The sequence below is a fragment of the Rhineura floridana genome, chromosome 10 (genome assembly GCF_030035675.1).
Source record: "Rhineura floridana isolate rRhiFlo1 chromosome 10, rRhiFlo1.hap2, whole genome shotgun sequence".
Classification (NCBI taxonomy): domain Eukaryota; kingdom Metazoa; phylum Chordata; class Lepidosauria; order Squamata; family Rhineuridae; genus Rhineura; species Rhineura floridana.
The window spans coordinates 65,263,286-65,280,726 of NC_084489.1; the positions used below are offsets into that span (position 1 = coordinate 65,263,286).

The window sequence follows — 17,441 nt, forward strand, 5'->3', positions numbered from 1 at the left end:
AGGCTCTTTAGTTATGTGTAACATCAGCTCCTAACTTTCTACAAGTGGCTTGTCTGGATTATTTTGTACTCTTTGCATTCTTACTTTGTACTCATTTCTGTGTATTGAACCCAGCTGGGCTGTAGTTGTGTCAGATGTATTGTTTTGCCAACAAAAAGCTCTGCATAGTCCTAAGCATAGTTTTCCATATGAAGCAATCCATTTGTGCCACCTTTTTTGCAACAGTAAGAATTGTCCACTGAGCACTCGTGCCATTTTACTTTCTTTTGTATCTAAGGGAGGGCTATATCAGTCTTTTCAGATAAAGAAAATGTGATGTTTTGAACTATAATGCTCCTTTAAAAGAAAAGATGGCACTCAAACATTCTTTATTTCCTGCTATGTACAGAGGAAATCAGAACTGTAAAACCAAGATCTGAGCTCATACATTGAACCATAGTGATAGTCCCAACTTAAGTTATATAATGAATGCAGAATGGGCTTTTCAAGTCTGGACAGTTGATATTTCTTAAGAATGATAAAATAGCACTTTTAAAGTGCTGTGGGACATCTGCATGAGTGTCTGTGCTATAGTTGTCCAATGTAAAAATGCCTCTTTGTGCTATCAAACCTCATGGGGACTTGTCACAACTACTCCGTAGGGCAGATATGAAGAACCTTTGGCCCTTCAGATGTTGCTGAATTACAATTTCCGTCATCCCTGACCATTGGCCATGCTTGCTGAGGTTGATGGGAGTAGTAATTCAGCAACATCTGGAAGGCCAAAGGTTCTCCACTCGTGATATAGTGTCTCATTCTTTGTGCCAAGAAGGTGTTGGTGTTGCTTATAAACAGTTTAAGATAAAGATCTGCACAAGGAAGAACTATTCATCTATGGATTTCATAGTAGATTCTATTGCAAACAGAATTTACTTATAATTTAACAGGAGAAAATGTAGGTTTGCCCACTTACCAATAAGCACAAAGCTGCAGTGCTCAGTAGCGGCCCATGCAGAGAGGCGGAGCTACCCTCCTGATACTAGTGTTGTTGCAGCATACCTGGATTGGGGTGGGGTGGGGCAGGGCAGCAGTGAGGCTGGAAGTGTTGGTGTTACGTGCACCAGTGTGTCTGTGTAGCCCTGACTCAATGTGGCTCTGCTTCCATCCAGGTAAGGTAAACAGAAAACTGTTACAAGAATAATGTAAAGTCGGAATGAATTGTGGTGTTAAATCTGTCCTTGGCTGCTGTTTTTGTCTCTTTGGTTCAAAATGATATTTCTATGTTTTCCACTTAGGTCAGTGATTTTCTTTTGGTTGCTGCCATACACTCATTTCTGCACAAACATGCCTTATGAATTGTCATATTTTGAAAACTTAGATAAATAGTTTTGCAATCCTTGCCAGAATTTAAAGCAGAGGCTTAGTCTGCCACATCCAGCGTCTTTAATAGCTTGCCCACTTCTCACTGCACAAGTGCCATCAACAATTTCCTGCAGCTTAGACAGAATGAAACTGGTATTAGTAACTTTACTTACTTGAAATACAGCTTCTTACATGTTAACCTTAACACTAAATGACAGTATTCCTTATATGCTGTAGCAGGGCCTCTCAAATTTTCTACACTTAGGACCACTTGGGAAGGCTGAAAATTCCTGAGGCCCACCAGTCACAAAAGAGTGGTGCAGGGGCAGATCTAGGCACAGAATGGTGGCAGACTTTGGCATGACCAGCTGGCATTTGTTCGCATAATTTTCTGTTGCTATCTCATCCCTCTTTGGGGATTGCCACATTCTTTGCCACAGTGCTTTTGCTGCCCTGGGCTCCTGCCGGAAGGAAGGGCAGGATATAAATCAAATAATTAATTAAATAAATAAAAATCTGTAATTTACGTTTCTTGAAGCTAAGTACAGACACTGGCTCTGGTAGTGTCATGACTTAGCCTCTCAATTTTGGTGGTGAAGGCTGTTTTTTTTTAATATATATTTTCACTTCCCCACCCTCGTCCTTTTACTCATCTCATCTTTTACCCATCTCCTCTTTTTTTTCCTTTCATACCACATGGAGTCACTGACGCTGGCAGGGAGTGGGATGGGTAAGTGAGGAAGCACTGGATAGGCACTGAAGCCTACCTGAAAATGCCTGAGGTCCACTAGTGGTCCCCAGCTCACCATCTGAGATGCTGTGCTACAGGACATGTGTTACTGGACGCTGCTCTTGCATACAGTAATCAGAATCTGTTACATATGGTCAGTATGGTCCAAAGTGTGCTCATACTCTTCTGGATTGAACTTCTGGGAGAAAGGGCAAGATATACATAAAATAAACTCTCTTACGCTAGAAAAGCAGTTCAGAGAGATGCATATTGGGATGGTCTTAAGTGACTCTGCTCAAGCTTGGCCCTCTGAAATGTTGTTTTCCTCCACCCACATAGTACATTTTTAAAAAAGTAAAATGTAGTTTGTGCATTTAATTTGTTGTAGACACATACTTCATATGAGAATAGATTTCTCTTGTTAATTTTATTCTACATTTACTCAAAATTCTGAAGTGTGTCTCATAGTTGACAGCAAGTGTGCTTAGGATCTAAATATTTAAACAGTCTTGCACAGGATTTGGGATAGTGGTGGAAGAGGTCATAATCCCTAGTATTGAATCTTGTGCGAGTGCCCAAGTTATATGAAAAACAGTTAAGAATTCCATGTTTTTGCTTTAATGTAAGAAGTGTGTCAAGTTTGGTTTTACATTTACCAAAACATGTTGATTTATAGTCCTTTAAGTCAAAATGAGATGTTGGTATTAACTCCTGACGTATGTTCATTACTGGTCCTTTTCTGTATGCATTATCGAAAAAATCTCAATTTTCTTTAAATGCTTAATTACATGCTAATATAGTCAAAAAACGTTGGTATAGCACAGTGGGAACAAATCCCCGCTCGTGTCTCCTGGGTGTCAAGGGCCAGCTAAAGATCACCCCACAGTGAGTGGCTTAGGGGTTACATGCCCTGCCACCTGTGCAGCCGTGGGCAAGCTGCATAGTCCCAAGGAGCCCAGTTGTGGACAAGGAAGGGGCTGGCTTGTGCAGCTGTGGCAAGCTGAGCAGGCCCTAGCCACCTGGGGAGGACTAGCCTCGGAGGCAATGGTAAACCCTCTCTGTATGCCACTTACCATGAAATCCCTATTCATAGGTCGGAATTGACTTGAAGGCAGTCCATTTCCATTTTCAATGTAGTTAAAATACTTGTATAAAGATTGGAAGTGTAATATAACATTAATTGTATGCTAATGTGATGAAAACCAACATTACTAGAGAGGTTTCAGTTATATAAACCCCTAGATTGACAACACAGTTCTGGGACAACAGATTTGATTAATGTTGTGAAATTGAAGGAAGATAAAATATGTTCAAGAGGCTGAATTTCTGAAATGCGACATTCTCACTTAATAAAATGTCCTTAGATTAATATTTTTGCAAAATTTAGCAATCTAAACAATCTCACTAAATTTAAAATACAGATGTAAATGGAACAGTGCAATTCTAAGCATATGTAAGAAGCAGTCCTTCTGAGATCAGTGGGACTTAAACTCTAGTAAGACTGGAATTGTAGACACACTAGCAATGCAATCCTAACAGTGTCTATTCAGAAGTAAGTCCTACTGAATTCAGTGTAGCTTACTCCCAGATATGTGGGATTAAGTTTGCAGCCTCCTCAGTTCAACCTAGATTTTGCACATTCTTTGGTATTAATGAAATAATCAAGGCTGATCTGTTGTAAAACTGACTTGCTAGAATTATTAATGAAGTCATTACATTTTAGCTAAATCTAATTTTGCATTTTGTATAATTTAATACTCATTTCTGAATCTTTGATTTTTTGCATTAGTGTATGTATGCTACAAAACAGATTTTTACAGGAACCTTAAATTTATTCTCAGGTTCTTCAGCATTTTGTAAAGTGCAGTGAATCTATTTTTGTATAGAACGTGGAGAGAGCTTGACATTTTAACGCAGCACCAGAGTAACACATTTCACCAATAGGGAGGGCGTTCTGAAACAAGGAAAAAGGATAATACTTCACTGGCCTTTAAAACACATGCGCTGTTTCTATATCATGTTAAAATGTCTCTTAGGATTTGTTTCGCATGTTTTCCTAGTAAAAACATGTATTCTGGAAGCAGAGATGCAAACTTGCCAGTGAAAATCAGATGGTTGTTAAAGCATGTGAAGGACGTGAACTTGCACACTCATTTCTTTTGTCACCAAATACAGCTTTCCCTGTTGTCAGCCTTGTATTCTTGATTACTCTTAGAAGTCTCCTTTTCCTCATTCTGAACCTGGTTTAGATGAGAATATATGCCCTTCTATATGGTTCAGCTTGTCTTCTGCTAACTCTTACTAATGAGGGTTATCAGAATATCGTTAATTTCAGGGGAGAGATAAAAATGCTTAGTTTTGTCTAGAGATATGAAGACCCACAACAAACAAACCAGATAAATGTGGGGGAGGGGAGCAGTTTTCCCAGAGTTTATTTTTAGGACTTCAATTTTTTCATTGGAAAATTGGGAATCCTTTTTGAAGATGATTTAATGTAAAAAAAATTGCAGCATTAGAGAATTATAATTCTTACATATACAGTAATAAATCCAAATCATGAGAGGCATATGCAAGGCTTTCATTCCTTGAATTGCCACTTGCCTTCTACCGTTCAAGTTTGGAGATACAAAAAGGAAGTGTTTTGCTTCTGTTGTTCTTCTGACCTGATTCCTCCCTTGAGGCTGGCATTTTCACCACTCCCCTCAGCTACCCTACTGAAGCAAACAAGCAGCTTGTTCCCTATCTTGCTGGAAGATAAAAAGCTAAGAAACTACACAAAATTGCTGTTGTTGCCACTGCCACCAAAGTGTCAGAGGAAAAATCTGAAAGTATGGGTGAGGACTGTAACCTACCCACAGAGGAAAGTGGATTCCAGTATATGCACAATTTTGCTTATACAAAACTAAGGCATTTATAGTTTTAGATATAAATATGCCAACTACAATTTTATATTCAAACTAAATAAATACATTTTATGGTAAAGCTGTAAAATAAGTTTAGATTTGACAAGAAAAAAGTATTGCATATGTTTCAATTTTGTTCTCCAGGGCTTTAAAATTTCCAGAATTTTACATCTCTTATTGGATCTAGCCTGTGTTAGTTGCACTTGGGTCACATTCAAATATAAATTGAAAAATTATGTCCCAGTTCAATTCAATGTAAATCTAAGTACAACTAAATCTGGAACAAATCTCCTGTTTTGGGCCTTCACCAGTTATCAGAACATCTTATTGAGGTGTAAGGGGAAATTTATATACACCAGTATCTTAAGGTTTTTAAACCCAGCACTAGCTACCACAGCTGCATACATTACTTGCAGTCTTTACTCCTGTAAGCCCCTTCCCACTTTTAATGCTAGAGGAACAGGAGATCGATGCAGGGGCTAGGGATGGAGAGAATTCCATATACAGCCTCTATTATGCAGCTCTATATATGAACTAGGCCAGCACGAGGGCCTGAGTAACACATCATGCTAAGCCAGTCCATAACTTAGCACAAAAGTGGAGGCTCACAGGGAGGAGATTTGGGCCGCTTTGCACCTCCCCAGTCATTTCACAGTTGCACTGAGCTAAGCCGTGGCTTAGCATGTCGTCAAAACCTGGGCTCACAGTTTAGCATTCTGTAGACTGAGTACAACAGCAAAATGACTAGGGAGAAGTGAAGCAGCCATGATTTTCCCTTCCCACACATTTGTGCTATGCATGACATGTAAACCAGCCACTGACTGCATATGTAACTGTCCTGAATTGAAGAGCTTACCCAATTGCCTGGAGCAATAGTTATTTGCAGAGGTGATTTAGACATGTGTATAACTATAAAAATGCTCAACCACTGAGCACTGGAGAAGCATAGATACTAGGCATGGTGCCCTTTCATTTCTCTTTAAGGGCTTCCCGACTTTTAAAAACTTTTTTCTGCTTTGCCCTTGCAGCAGCAGTAGAGCTTTGCTGCTGCCACTATTCTATTTTCCCAGAATGTCTCTGGGAAGGATGCTTATGTGTGGACATGCTAGCACTTTTCCCAGAGGAGAGAATGGTGGCAGCAGCCAAAGCTACTGCTGGGTTAAGGTGTTTTCTAAAGTTAATTAAACATGTAAAGCCTCCTTCCCACTGAAATGGAAATGAAACATTTTCCCCAATTTGCTTCCTGCGATTGGGTGATGAAATACTGCCAGTGGAAATTTGAAGGTTGTTTTAAAGCATGTGAAAGGAGGAAAACGCTGTAGTGGTCTATTTAGACTTCATAGATATAATGCTGTGCTATGGTTTAGTGTTATTTGGACAAGCAGCTATAAGCCTTCGCCCCATGCACCACGGTCAGAAGCTTCTATTATTTATTTATTTATTATATTTATACCCCGCCTTTCTTTTCATCATGGAAACCCAAGGCAGCTTATATATGGTTCCCAGGTAGTCTCCCATCCAGACACTGACCCTGCTTAGCTTCAGCAGGGTGCTGGCCTCATGTGCCTTCCGACTATAGGCAGCAAAATCATAACCGGCCATTTCATATGAATCTGGGAAACTGGGTTGTGCAAACCAGGAAAATAACGTAGTTTGGGATCTAGTTTTACAGGTGAAAAGTGGTTTGTGTAAACCACACTTGCAGAGTTTAGTGGCAAAACATGGCTTAACATTAATCATGATTAGAAACTTCCAGTCATAGTGTCCATAAGCCCTTCTGTGTGTGTAATGCTAAACCATGTATAGCATTATGTCTGAATAGTTCCATTCTATACAAAGGGACGGTTCAGAAGAAAAGTAGAATTGAAATTAAATATGACAAAAAAGTAAATAGCCACCTGCTGTTAAGAATAGGAAAATGGCAATTGTCAGATACTTTAAAAGAGACTAGTGCTATTAAATATGTAATGGAGTGTAGCTATAATGAACAGCAACCAGGAGATTGTCCCCACTGTACTTTGTATCCTCAAAACACCTATTTTGTGAAAACATACCTTTGGCATAACTCCTTTGGAAATTTGTCTATAACTTACCCTAGGTGAATCTAACTGAAAAACATTGGCGTATTGTTTCTCTGTTCTACCCCGTCTCCACTTTCTCTGTTTCTCCTTTTGTCAAATGTTTAGATTGTAAACTCTTTGGGGCAGGAATATGTCATCTTATATGCTGCAGAGCACCAGATACATTGAAGGTGCCATAAATAATATATAGGTTATCTGGGTGCAGAAAGTTGAATGCTTGGGGCTGTGCTACTGGGAGAATTAGGGGAACAAATCCAATTGGAAGTCTGTTTATCTAAACATGGGCTAGTGGAATAAAGCAATTATGGTGAAAGGTTTTGCCATTGTTAAAATCACTTTCAGTGTTTGCTGTTCCTATTTGCCACTCTAGCCAATATGAAGAAAATGCCTCTATTTATGGTGTGTAGGTTCTGCAATCAAAACTAATGCAGGTGATGTCACTATGCATGTTCTTAGAGCATAATATCCTGATGTACAGAGCTATTAGGATGCTTTTTGTGGAATTGACAGTTGGTGTGCTGTAGGATTGTGTTTTAACTGAATTAACAGGCATTTGGCTCTCTTTGTTATTTTGGTAGTCTGAAAGACAAGGCTATTCACATAGAGTTAATATGTGGGTGTGTGAAAGTTGTTAATAAAGCCAGCGGCATTTGATTTTCATAGTAAGAAAGTTACTGGTGGGATCTTACAGAATGTTGGGGTTACCTGCTGTTGGTCCTTGTAACAACAGGGAGTTGCACTCTTCTGACATGCACGTAGCAGACATAGTGTGCCTGCTTAAATACATTTCAAGGGAGTTCATTCCTCCCTGCCCCTGGTCATTTGAAAAAGAATTAGTTTGAAACCAATTGAATCAACGAAGAAAACACTCCTCACTCACTAAGCACTGAGTTACTGTCCAGTCACAGCCAATTTGCAAATCAATCATCTCATGATCTGCAACTTTCAGGCATTTTCCCATGAAAAAGAGAAACTATTCTGTGTAGTCTTCATAGAAGAGACCTTGGAGATAATCTAGTCCAATCCAATGCAGAATCTACAGTGCAGGATGCAACTATAGCATCCTAGACAAGTTAGTCCAACAAACAGCACTTTTCATTCTTTCTTTTTCTTACAGTAGTCAGAGAAGTCCATCTCCTGGTCCAAATCATACCTCCAATACAAGTGCTTCAAATACAACAGCACCACAGAATGCGTCTACACGACCTACGTGTTCATTAACACCCACGTTAGCGGCACATTTCAATGAAAATCTTATAAAGCATGTCCAAGGGTGGCCTGCAGATCATGCAGAAAAGCAGGTGAGTGAACATTCTGTAGTGTTAGGGCAGAATCCAACATTGAGCTTACGCACTGGAATTTCACCTTGCTCTCCTACCCATTCCACACCCTCAAAATCTGCTTTGGAGGGTCTTTAGGCAAGTTTTGAGAGCACATGGGAGACTGCAGAGGGGAGGGGAGGAAGGTGAAATCCCTCTCTGTTTGCATGCAGACAGCTTTTGATACAACCTTTCCTTTTGAATATGTTCTAAATTGCATCTATCTTGTGAATCCCTGTGATCTTTAAAGCAAATTATTTAATGCTCGTGAATATTTTTCAGCTTGTTATTTGCATTTCCATGGGGATGCGAAAAAACTGAATTATTTTTGTGCATGTATAATAGGGTTGTAGGTAATGGGGGACAGGTTGTAGAAATAGTATAGTTTTTTTTAATATACTGGAAAATCAGTTATCTAATTGCCAGCAACAGTTGACCTTGATGATGGAGGGCTGTCTTGAAATCCAGTGGCACTTTAACATCTTCGTTAAAGGATTACTGGCCTTTTAAGGCAGAAATGGGGGAGGGACAGGAGAGTTCTGTGTACCAGAACTGTACACTGGTACACTGTGCACTGTAAATTACTGTGCACTGTAATTTCCAGGTTCATGGTTCCCTTCTGTTTCTGGGAGGGTGGATGAGGAGCACAGCATGGGACTACTTCTACATCCTTTGAAGCTGGGAACCTTCCTGCCCACAGTGAGAAATAAGCAACCAGAGCAGGCAAAGAGTGAGTGTCTTTGCAAGACATATTTGCAGGGCTGCAATATATACCTCTGTTATCCTCTCAGCAGCCCTGTGAGGGAGGTTTTAGTTGAGACTGATATGGACATGGCCACACTTGTTTTATGACTTAATAAGCTTTGAGCTAGTCTTGCCTGTCCAAATTCAGCCATTAAGCTAGCTGAAGCTGTGAGGATTATATTGATGTTAGAAAAGATTGTTAAAGCTTAGACTTATGGAAAAAATATTTTCTATTTGTACAGTATTGGGTTGAAAAGTAAAGTTAAAACTTATTTCTTTAATTCTAATATCAGTATTCTCTTTATATATGTCAGTTGTACAGTGATGAATGAAAAAGTCAGTTATCTATAGAAGAAGATATATAAAAGAAATTACTTTTTAGTTGTGGTTTTCAAGTTTTAACTAACTGGGCCTTTTGGCTTTGACTTTTCAGAGTTTGTAGTAATTTGTGGTAATTTTGTAAGATAAAGCATTGTAACACAAATGCTTGCAGCTTATCATGACATTTCTAAATACACAGGTTTTTTTTATTATGCTTCTTTATTCAAAAGCTAAAATAAACAGTTATAACATGAATTTCAATCACTGTAACAAGCTCTAACAGAGAGAAGGGCTGAAGTTTCTTTATCGTATAATGCTGTACTATTAGGTTGCCATTTGTCCTGGTTGGACAAAAAATCTTACCAGAGCCCATGAACTCCACAAAACAGCTATATAGACCTGACATTAATGTCTGTGTAGATCAGGAATGGGGAACCTCTGGCCCTCCCAGATGTTGTTGGACTCCAACTCCCATCGCCCCATCCAGCATGCAAATAGTCAAGGGCGAAGGGAGTTATCGTTCAACAACATCTGGAGGGTTACAGGTTCCCCATCTTTGATCTAGACGCTTTGGGCAAAGGTCAATATGAAACATAATGAATTACATGTTTGTTTTGGCCACATACATGCAACCTGAGATCTTCCAGGATGGAGGCATAATTTGAATACACACAAATGTAATCCTTGGAAATATTGTTGGGCTTTATCAGTCTTAAAATGATGCCATTAGGAGCAGTGAGCATTGTAATGTTCTAAAAAGTAGGTCCTCCAACACAATATTGCAGTGTAGAATGCTCCTATTTGGGGTTCTAGACAACTATGCCCTTCTCCAGGGCATTCTGTTCCACTCCCCTTCCTTCTGGCTTACCACCTATCAGTTAGCATTCCATGGCTACTGAGCACTAGGCTGTTTTTCTAAAGAAAACTCTAAAGACTATTTGTCTTTCAAGTCTTAACAGTTTTCCCAACCCAGCCAATACCTCTCTGTTTGCCTATATATGCTACTGGTATATAGGACAGTATGCTCATTTTCTAAGTGTGGATCCTTATGCAGCCAAAACATCTTCATCCACCAGGGAGGTATTAGCTGGGTCAGGAAAACCAGAAAGTTTGCAAAAGTGCAACAAATGGTTTGGGGAGGAAACACCCTAAGGGATGGGGGAAGAGCCCAAAAAAATAGTCCAGTGAGGACTGAGCATGCTCAGTGGGTGCAGAATGATAACTGATCATGTGGTTTTTGGGGTGTGTGCTGGGATCTTGAACACAGGTGTACTCAACGCTGTACTGTTTATTTGCAGGTTCTACTTTCTTCTGACTTCAATTTCCTAGTTTCCCTGTCCAGTTAAAAATGCTTGTACAAATCCTTGATTTTTCAGTCTTTTTACAGTCCCAGAATCTACTTCAGTCAGTGAACTCTGTTAAATCTTAGTAGGATAGTAGCACTTCACATTGCCTAACCTAATAATTTATGGCTATCTTGTTCAATCATATACTTTTCAGGTACCAATCCTCACCCATCTTTTGCAGTTGCAACCAGTACAGAAGAAGTGCTTTATGTACTCTGATGGAAGGGAGCTCAACTTCCACATGCAACATCTCCCCTTCTGGGAGGAAGGGCAGGATATAAATCAAGTAGCAGTAGTAGTAATAATAATAATAATACATTACAACCAGTGTACCATTAGGTAGGCACAGATGGACTATTAAGAACTGGTTTTGGATTACCTCCAAGGCATTTTAACTTCAAATTACTACCCCATACAGTATTTGGGCAGTGATCGTACAAATTAAAAATTTGAATGGTTGGGGCCAGTAAATTTTCACCCTTTCCGTGTGAGAAATTCAAAATGGCATGTACAGTGTTTGAAGTAACAGTTTGTATAGTTACTGTGTCTAGATAGATATTCATTAAAGATAATACCTTGGTATTAAAACAGTTCTCTCATATCAAAGACCATCCAACTATACCAGTTGCTGGAAATCGCAGGTGGGGACAGTCCTGTTGTGCTCAGGTCCTGCCTGCGGGCTTCCCTTGTGCATCTGGTTAGCCACTGTGAGAACAGAGTGCTGGACTACATGGGCCATTGGCCTTATCCAGCAGGTTCCTCCTATGTTCATAGTCTACTTGTTGTAATTGACAGTTCAATGTTACTGTTGACAGAAAGGGTTTAGATACCTATTTGAATAAGTTGCTGACTTGTAAAGACTTGGATTTTTCCATTTTGAATGAGTGGCAAGAAAATTGTGGTTCCAATTTCCTCTACAATGTTGTGAAATTTAAAATATTTTGTCATTAATACTGTACTTTGGTCAGTGTTTATGTCCAGCAAGTGCTCTAAAAGCTGTAACAAACTTTCCAACTCTTGCTTTTAATCTTTTAGGCATCAAGATTACGTGAAGAAGCTCATAACATGGGAAGTGTCCACATGTCAGAAATTTGTACTGAATTAAAAAACTTAAGATCTTTAGTTCGAGTATGTGAAATTCAAGCAACTTTGCGTGAGCAAAGGTAAGAATTTATTCTGGGTTTGCCATCTTGATTTCCCAAATCTATTTCTTCTATTTTTCTGTTTTATAACTTTGTACAAGCTTAAGAACTACTGAGCTACAGTGCCATGCAAAAGTAATCAGATCCCTGACCAATGCTGTCATACTACTGAATTACAAATGGTACGTTGTAATTTTGTTCTGTATGATATTTTATTTTGAAACACAAACTCAACATCAATTATTGTAAGGTGACATTGGTTTTATGTTGGGAAATGTTTGTAAGAAACATAAAAAACTGCAACATTTTGCTTGCATAAGTATTCAGCCCCTGTGCTAGCTCCCAGTTTACCCTATCGAGGACACAATCGCCTTACCATTGGCCTCCACCTGTGAACAATTAAAGTTGCTGTGACATTGTCAGAATAAAAACCCCACTGTTAAAGGATCCTTGGTCAGGCTGTGGATCTGAAGGAAAATGAAGACCAAAGAGCATTCTACAGAAGTGAGAGACAAAGTAATACTAATGCACAGATTAGGAAAAGGGTACAAAATAATATCCAAGTGTTTGGATATCCCAGTGAGCACAGTTGGATCAGTAATCAGGAAGTGGAAACTGCATCACACCGCCCAGGCATTGCCAAAAAGGCCATTCCTCAAAACTCAGTGCTCAAACAAGGAGAAGCCACAGAGAGGCCAACAATCACTTTGAAGGAGCTACAGAGTTCAGTGGTTGGGAGTGGAGTTTGCCAGGAAGCATGAGAGTGCCCCAAGCTGTGATGTGGAAAAAGATTTTGTGGTCAGATGAGACCAAGTAGAGCTTTTTGGCCGAACACAAAGCGCTATGTGTGGCGCAAACCTAACACTGCCCATGTCTCAAGACATACCATCCCTAGAGTGAAGTATGGTGGTGGCAGTATCATGCTGTGGGGATGCTTCTCATCAGCAGGGACCGGGCATCTAGTTAAAATTGAAGGATCCCAAGCACAAGGCCAAAGCAACATTGGAGTGGCTCCAGAAAAAAAAGTGAATGTCTTACAGTGGCCCAGTCAAAGTCCTGATCTCAATCCCTTTGAGAATCTGTGACGCTCTTTGAAAATTGCGGTCCACATACGACATCCAACCAACCTGGAGCGAATCTGCCAAGAAGAATGGGCCAAAATCCCTCCGACACTGTGTGGAAAGCTGGTACCTACCCCAAAAGACTTAAAGCTGTTATTGTAGCGAAATATTACCAAATATTAATGTGTGGGGGTTGACTACTTATGCAAGCAACATGCTTCAGTTTCTTATGTTTCTTACAAACATTTCCCAACATAAAACCAATGGTCCCTTACAGTAATTGATTTTGAGTTTCAGTGTTTCAAAATAAAATACACAAAACGAAGTTACAATGTACCATTTGTAATTCAGTAATATGAGAGCATTGGTCAGGGGTCTGATTACTTTTGCAAGGCACTATATATTCCCTAGGGTACAGTCGGGCTAGAAACTGTAATAGCCTAACATATAGGATGATATTGACTTAAACAGGAATAATACCTCCCTCCACAGCCATTGAACTACTGAAGGTGCCCTTGTGTGTTCCTGGATCTTGAACAATTATTTAGTCCAATATGTGTACCGTTAAGGTAGGTCAACCATTTCTAGGCCCAACAATTTTGTCCTTTTTTTAAAAGCTTTAAAGAAAATACAAAACTCTTTATCACAGTACTATCCCTCAACCTGTTGTAGATTGAATAACTAACTTTAAGAATGTGCATGTCTTTATTAAAGTACTAATTCTTTGAGTAAATTACTCATCTAAGAATAGATTTGAATGCCAGTACTAATTGTTTTCTTTTCCCTTTGTAGGATACTATTTTTGAGACAACAAATTAAAGAACTTGAAAAACTAAAGAATCAGAATTCCTTCATGGTGTGAAAAAGTTGTGAATAATTGCACATGGGTTTTGAGTACAGGAACTGATTGCCCAGTCTTAACATTTTTGAGCTGCATTTGAGTAGACTTTGGACCGTTGAGTTGGGCTAAACAAAACAAAATATGGGAAAGGGGACAGGAGGGCTGTCATTCAGGGGAAGGATACAAGGATGATTTGTAAAACCCTTGAAATGTAGATTTCTTGTAGATGTATTCTTCACGTTGTAAATATGTTTTGTAGAGTGAAGCCATGGGAAGCCATGTGTATCAGAGCTTAGACATCCAAAACTAATCAATGCTGAGGTGGCTAAATACCTAGCCTTTTACATGTAAACCTGACTGCAAAATTAGCTCTTTTTTTAGTTAATTTATCATTCAGAAATCTTGCATTTCGTAAAATTCAATGCAAGCGCCAGGCGATCTGTGTCTCAAGGCTGCAACAGTTTGAAACAGTTTGGGTAATGTACAAAATATCATGAAACAACTGTTTCCACACTTGCACCAAATCAAGAGCAGTGCTTCTCCATTTATGTTTTACAGAGCAGTGTTTTTCATTTTCTGTGTTCATTTCCCCCTAAAATCCTGATCTGATTTTATCAGTTTTTTAATTCTTCTAATTTCCTCCTTTCCTAAGGCACTGTTGCTATGGCACTTTTCTATAATCTTTTCATTCCTGTGTACAGTAGCTTAAAATTGCAGTGATTGAGCATAACCCACTTGTTTGTATAAATTATTGAAATGTATTTCCATTTGCACCCTGTAAGAATGGACTAGTAGTATTGCTGGGCATGTGTGCTAAAAGTACATCCCTTTTTCAAATTACAAGGAAACAGCCCAATGAACCTGTCAACATGGTTGTGGGAGAGAAAGAAGGAAGAAAAACTAGTCAGATGTGAATTGTATCTGTTGTAATAAACATGTTTAAAACAAAGAAATACTGGTTTTCATTTCCTTTGGTCACTACATATTAGAATTTGGCCTCTTTGGGGATTGTTTATCGGAGCTATTCTTGTTGAATACTTTTGTACTTAACTGAAAATAAGTCCTCAAGGGAGGCTTTATTTTAAAAAATGTAAACAGGGAATTGTGTATAAAATATTTAATGACATTCAGCAACCACCATTGACACCTCCCCAACAGTTGTCATATGTTAACGCCTGGTTTTACCTGTCTTGCTATTATGACATTTCATTTCGAAGGATGTTTGTGTTGTAGCTAACCGTTCAAGTCTGGTGCTGACTGCTGTTCTTAGCCATCACAAAACGCTGACTTTGTGTAATTGGAGTGTCTCACTGTTTGAAAATGGTGGGAAGGCTCAGCTTTGTATATTGTTTCCTAAAGTATATTAAAAATAAAAAAGAAACTATTGCTACTACAACATAAACTTGGTTTTTCTTTGCAAAAAAAATAGTCATAACATCCTGCTGGAGATCTTCGTACATTCCAAAACTTGCCAGTTGAGAATTCTAGATAATGCTGAAAAATGGTTGACAGCTCTGCTTTGCGGATGTTTGTATGAACTCATTCAAATGTGCTGAAACTTCATAGATTCCCTAGAATATTGGCTTTGGTGTGTGCCTCCTAATTTCTCTGTGATACAATTCCATTTGTAGTAATCTGTGTTTTGCCATTTTAGTTTTGCCATTTTATAGCAAATTTCCATTGCAGTGGTCTTTGGACAAGCTGGGAACTGCCCATTCTCAGAGGCAGCCATTTTTATTTCCCTAAGTTCTAGAATTGCATAGTAAAGATGATACACCAGTATTGTATAGTAAGATTACAAGATTAGCATAGTCTTGTGAAGAAGTTAATGACGTTGAATAGTTTGTGGCACATTGAAGACCTGAAAAAGAGAGAAGCAGTTCTGACAAATTATTTCTTGGCTTGCCAGCTGAAGAAGAATTTTACTTGCCATGGGCAACTGGTTAGTGACTATACAAAGTATGTTTGCTTGCCTATATCAAAAGTTTTGTATTGAACAGGAATATCTAATTCGTGTATTCCTTTATTTGTGGATAAAGCGCTCTTCCAAGCCCTGCATCTACTCAACTTCCTTGCATTTCATAGGAACTGAAGGTGGACGACCTACTTATTTCAGTAGATGGTGGCTACACATCCAGAGGCCTTGATGGCTCATACTAATTTCACCAACTTGTTCTGTTCCTCCAAACATACTTAATTTTCTAGGTGAGAAATATTTTTTAAAAGTCGCCAGCATTCAAAATATGCAATTTCCATACTCAAGAATTACTGTCTGGTTTGACTTACTGGCTCTCATGGGCAAGATTGTTGGTCTCCAAACTCCCCACATGCACACACAAACTATTTGAAAATTGTTGAAGGCCTTGGACCACAGTTGCTGACTATTGTAACAATTGTAATGCACTGTGTTAGGTGTTGTGTGATTTTTTAAATTGTATTTTTACACACATGTTATGGACCACCTGAGTGAAGCTCCGCAGTTTGGGAACCTCTAGGCTAGATGTTTCTTTGGCATGACATGAATAATGTATTAAAAAGCTTCGGAGCTCAGTATTTCATCTGTTTTGATACGTTGAATGAGCTTTGTCAAATTAGCGGGTTAACATAATGGAGCTTTTTATGTAGTGTTGGGAAGAAATTAACACAATGTGGTGTGTGAGCGCAGCTACATGCATGTCAAGTCTAGTCAGCTGAGCTGAGTATGCTGTGCTTCTGTAACATGTTTGCTGATTCTGTGTATATGTGAATTTGCTGTGCAAGCACCAGATCATCATTTTGAGTCCTGATTACCTATTTGAATATGTTTAGGTGGAACACCAAGCATTTTAGACTTGCGTAGAAACTCCTGGGAATATCTTCATGCTTTTCTCTTGACTGGAAGGAAAAAAATAAGTTTAATATAACGTTGCTGCTCCCAGAGAATAAGGGCTAAGGAGGTAGGGGAGGGAAAAAGTCTAATCAGCACATTTGTGATTTTTAAAGTTTCCATTACTCTTTTTCCTAGGTGCAGAGAACACACTACTTGACCAGGCAACAACTGTAATACAATAAGCTACCAATGTTCTATTATAATTGTTACGTTGGCCAAGCTAGTCATTCTTTGAACCAAACTAAAATTGGTGCATCTGTTTTAATGAGCCAAATCTGGATCATCCTTTTCATGTAACATTTGTAAGTTTTGTATGTCTCTTCCTGGATATTTTGCAAGCCCAGACAGTGGAAGTACCATAGTGGTGTATAAGGAAAAAGGTTTCTCTGTTTTCATTTTATAAGCTTTTTAGTTTTTCATTTGTTTGAATTGCATTCGTTTCATTTGTTTGCATGTTTCAACAAGAGATCCAGCCAATACCTTGCTGCCTATAACGGGTGGGTGGGGTTCCATCCAAAATAGCATGCCATTTTCAGGTATCTTACTCCCACAAGATGTTAGACTTGCCAAATACCAAACAAATTCAAAATCCATTTTACAGGCCAATTATAAAGGGTGCACACCCTATAAGCATCCCATTCACTCCAGTGGAATGCATAGCTTTGTTTTTCCTGCTTAAGTTCTGTGTAGTATGCAGTCGGCATGAGATTTTCAGGTATTCTACTATTCCTTCAAATTATCAC

General features: G+C 38.9%; 1 protein-coding gene across 2 annotated transcripts in view; it reads left to right on the plus strand.

The window, feature by feature from the left end:
* Positions 1 to 15,231, plus strand: part of WAC (WW domain containing adaptor with coiled-coil) — a 70,150-nt gene extending 54,919 nt beyond the window's left edge. The window contains exons 12-14 of one of the 2 annotated variants that reach the window (XM_061587893.1): positions 8,173 to 8,356; positions 11,821 to 11,948; positions 13,781 to 15,231. In XM_061587893.1, coding sequence (XP_061443877.1) covers positions 8,173 to 8,356; positions 11,821 to 11,948; positions 13,781 to 13,850 — 382 coding nt within the window. In that variant the 3' untranslated portion in view covers positions 13,851 to 15,231. The remainder of the gene's footprint in view (positions 1 to 8,172; positions 8,357 to 11,820; positions 11,949 to 13,780) is intronic. The other variant, XM_061587894.1, reaches the window with a different exon arrangement.
* The last annotated feature ends 2,210 nt before the right edge of the window (positions 15,232 to 17,441 follow it).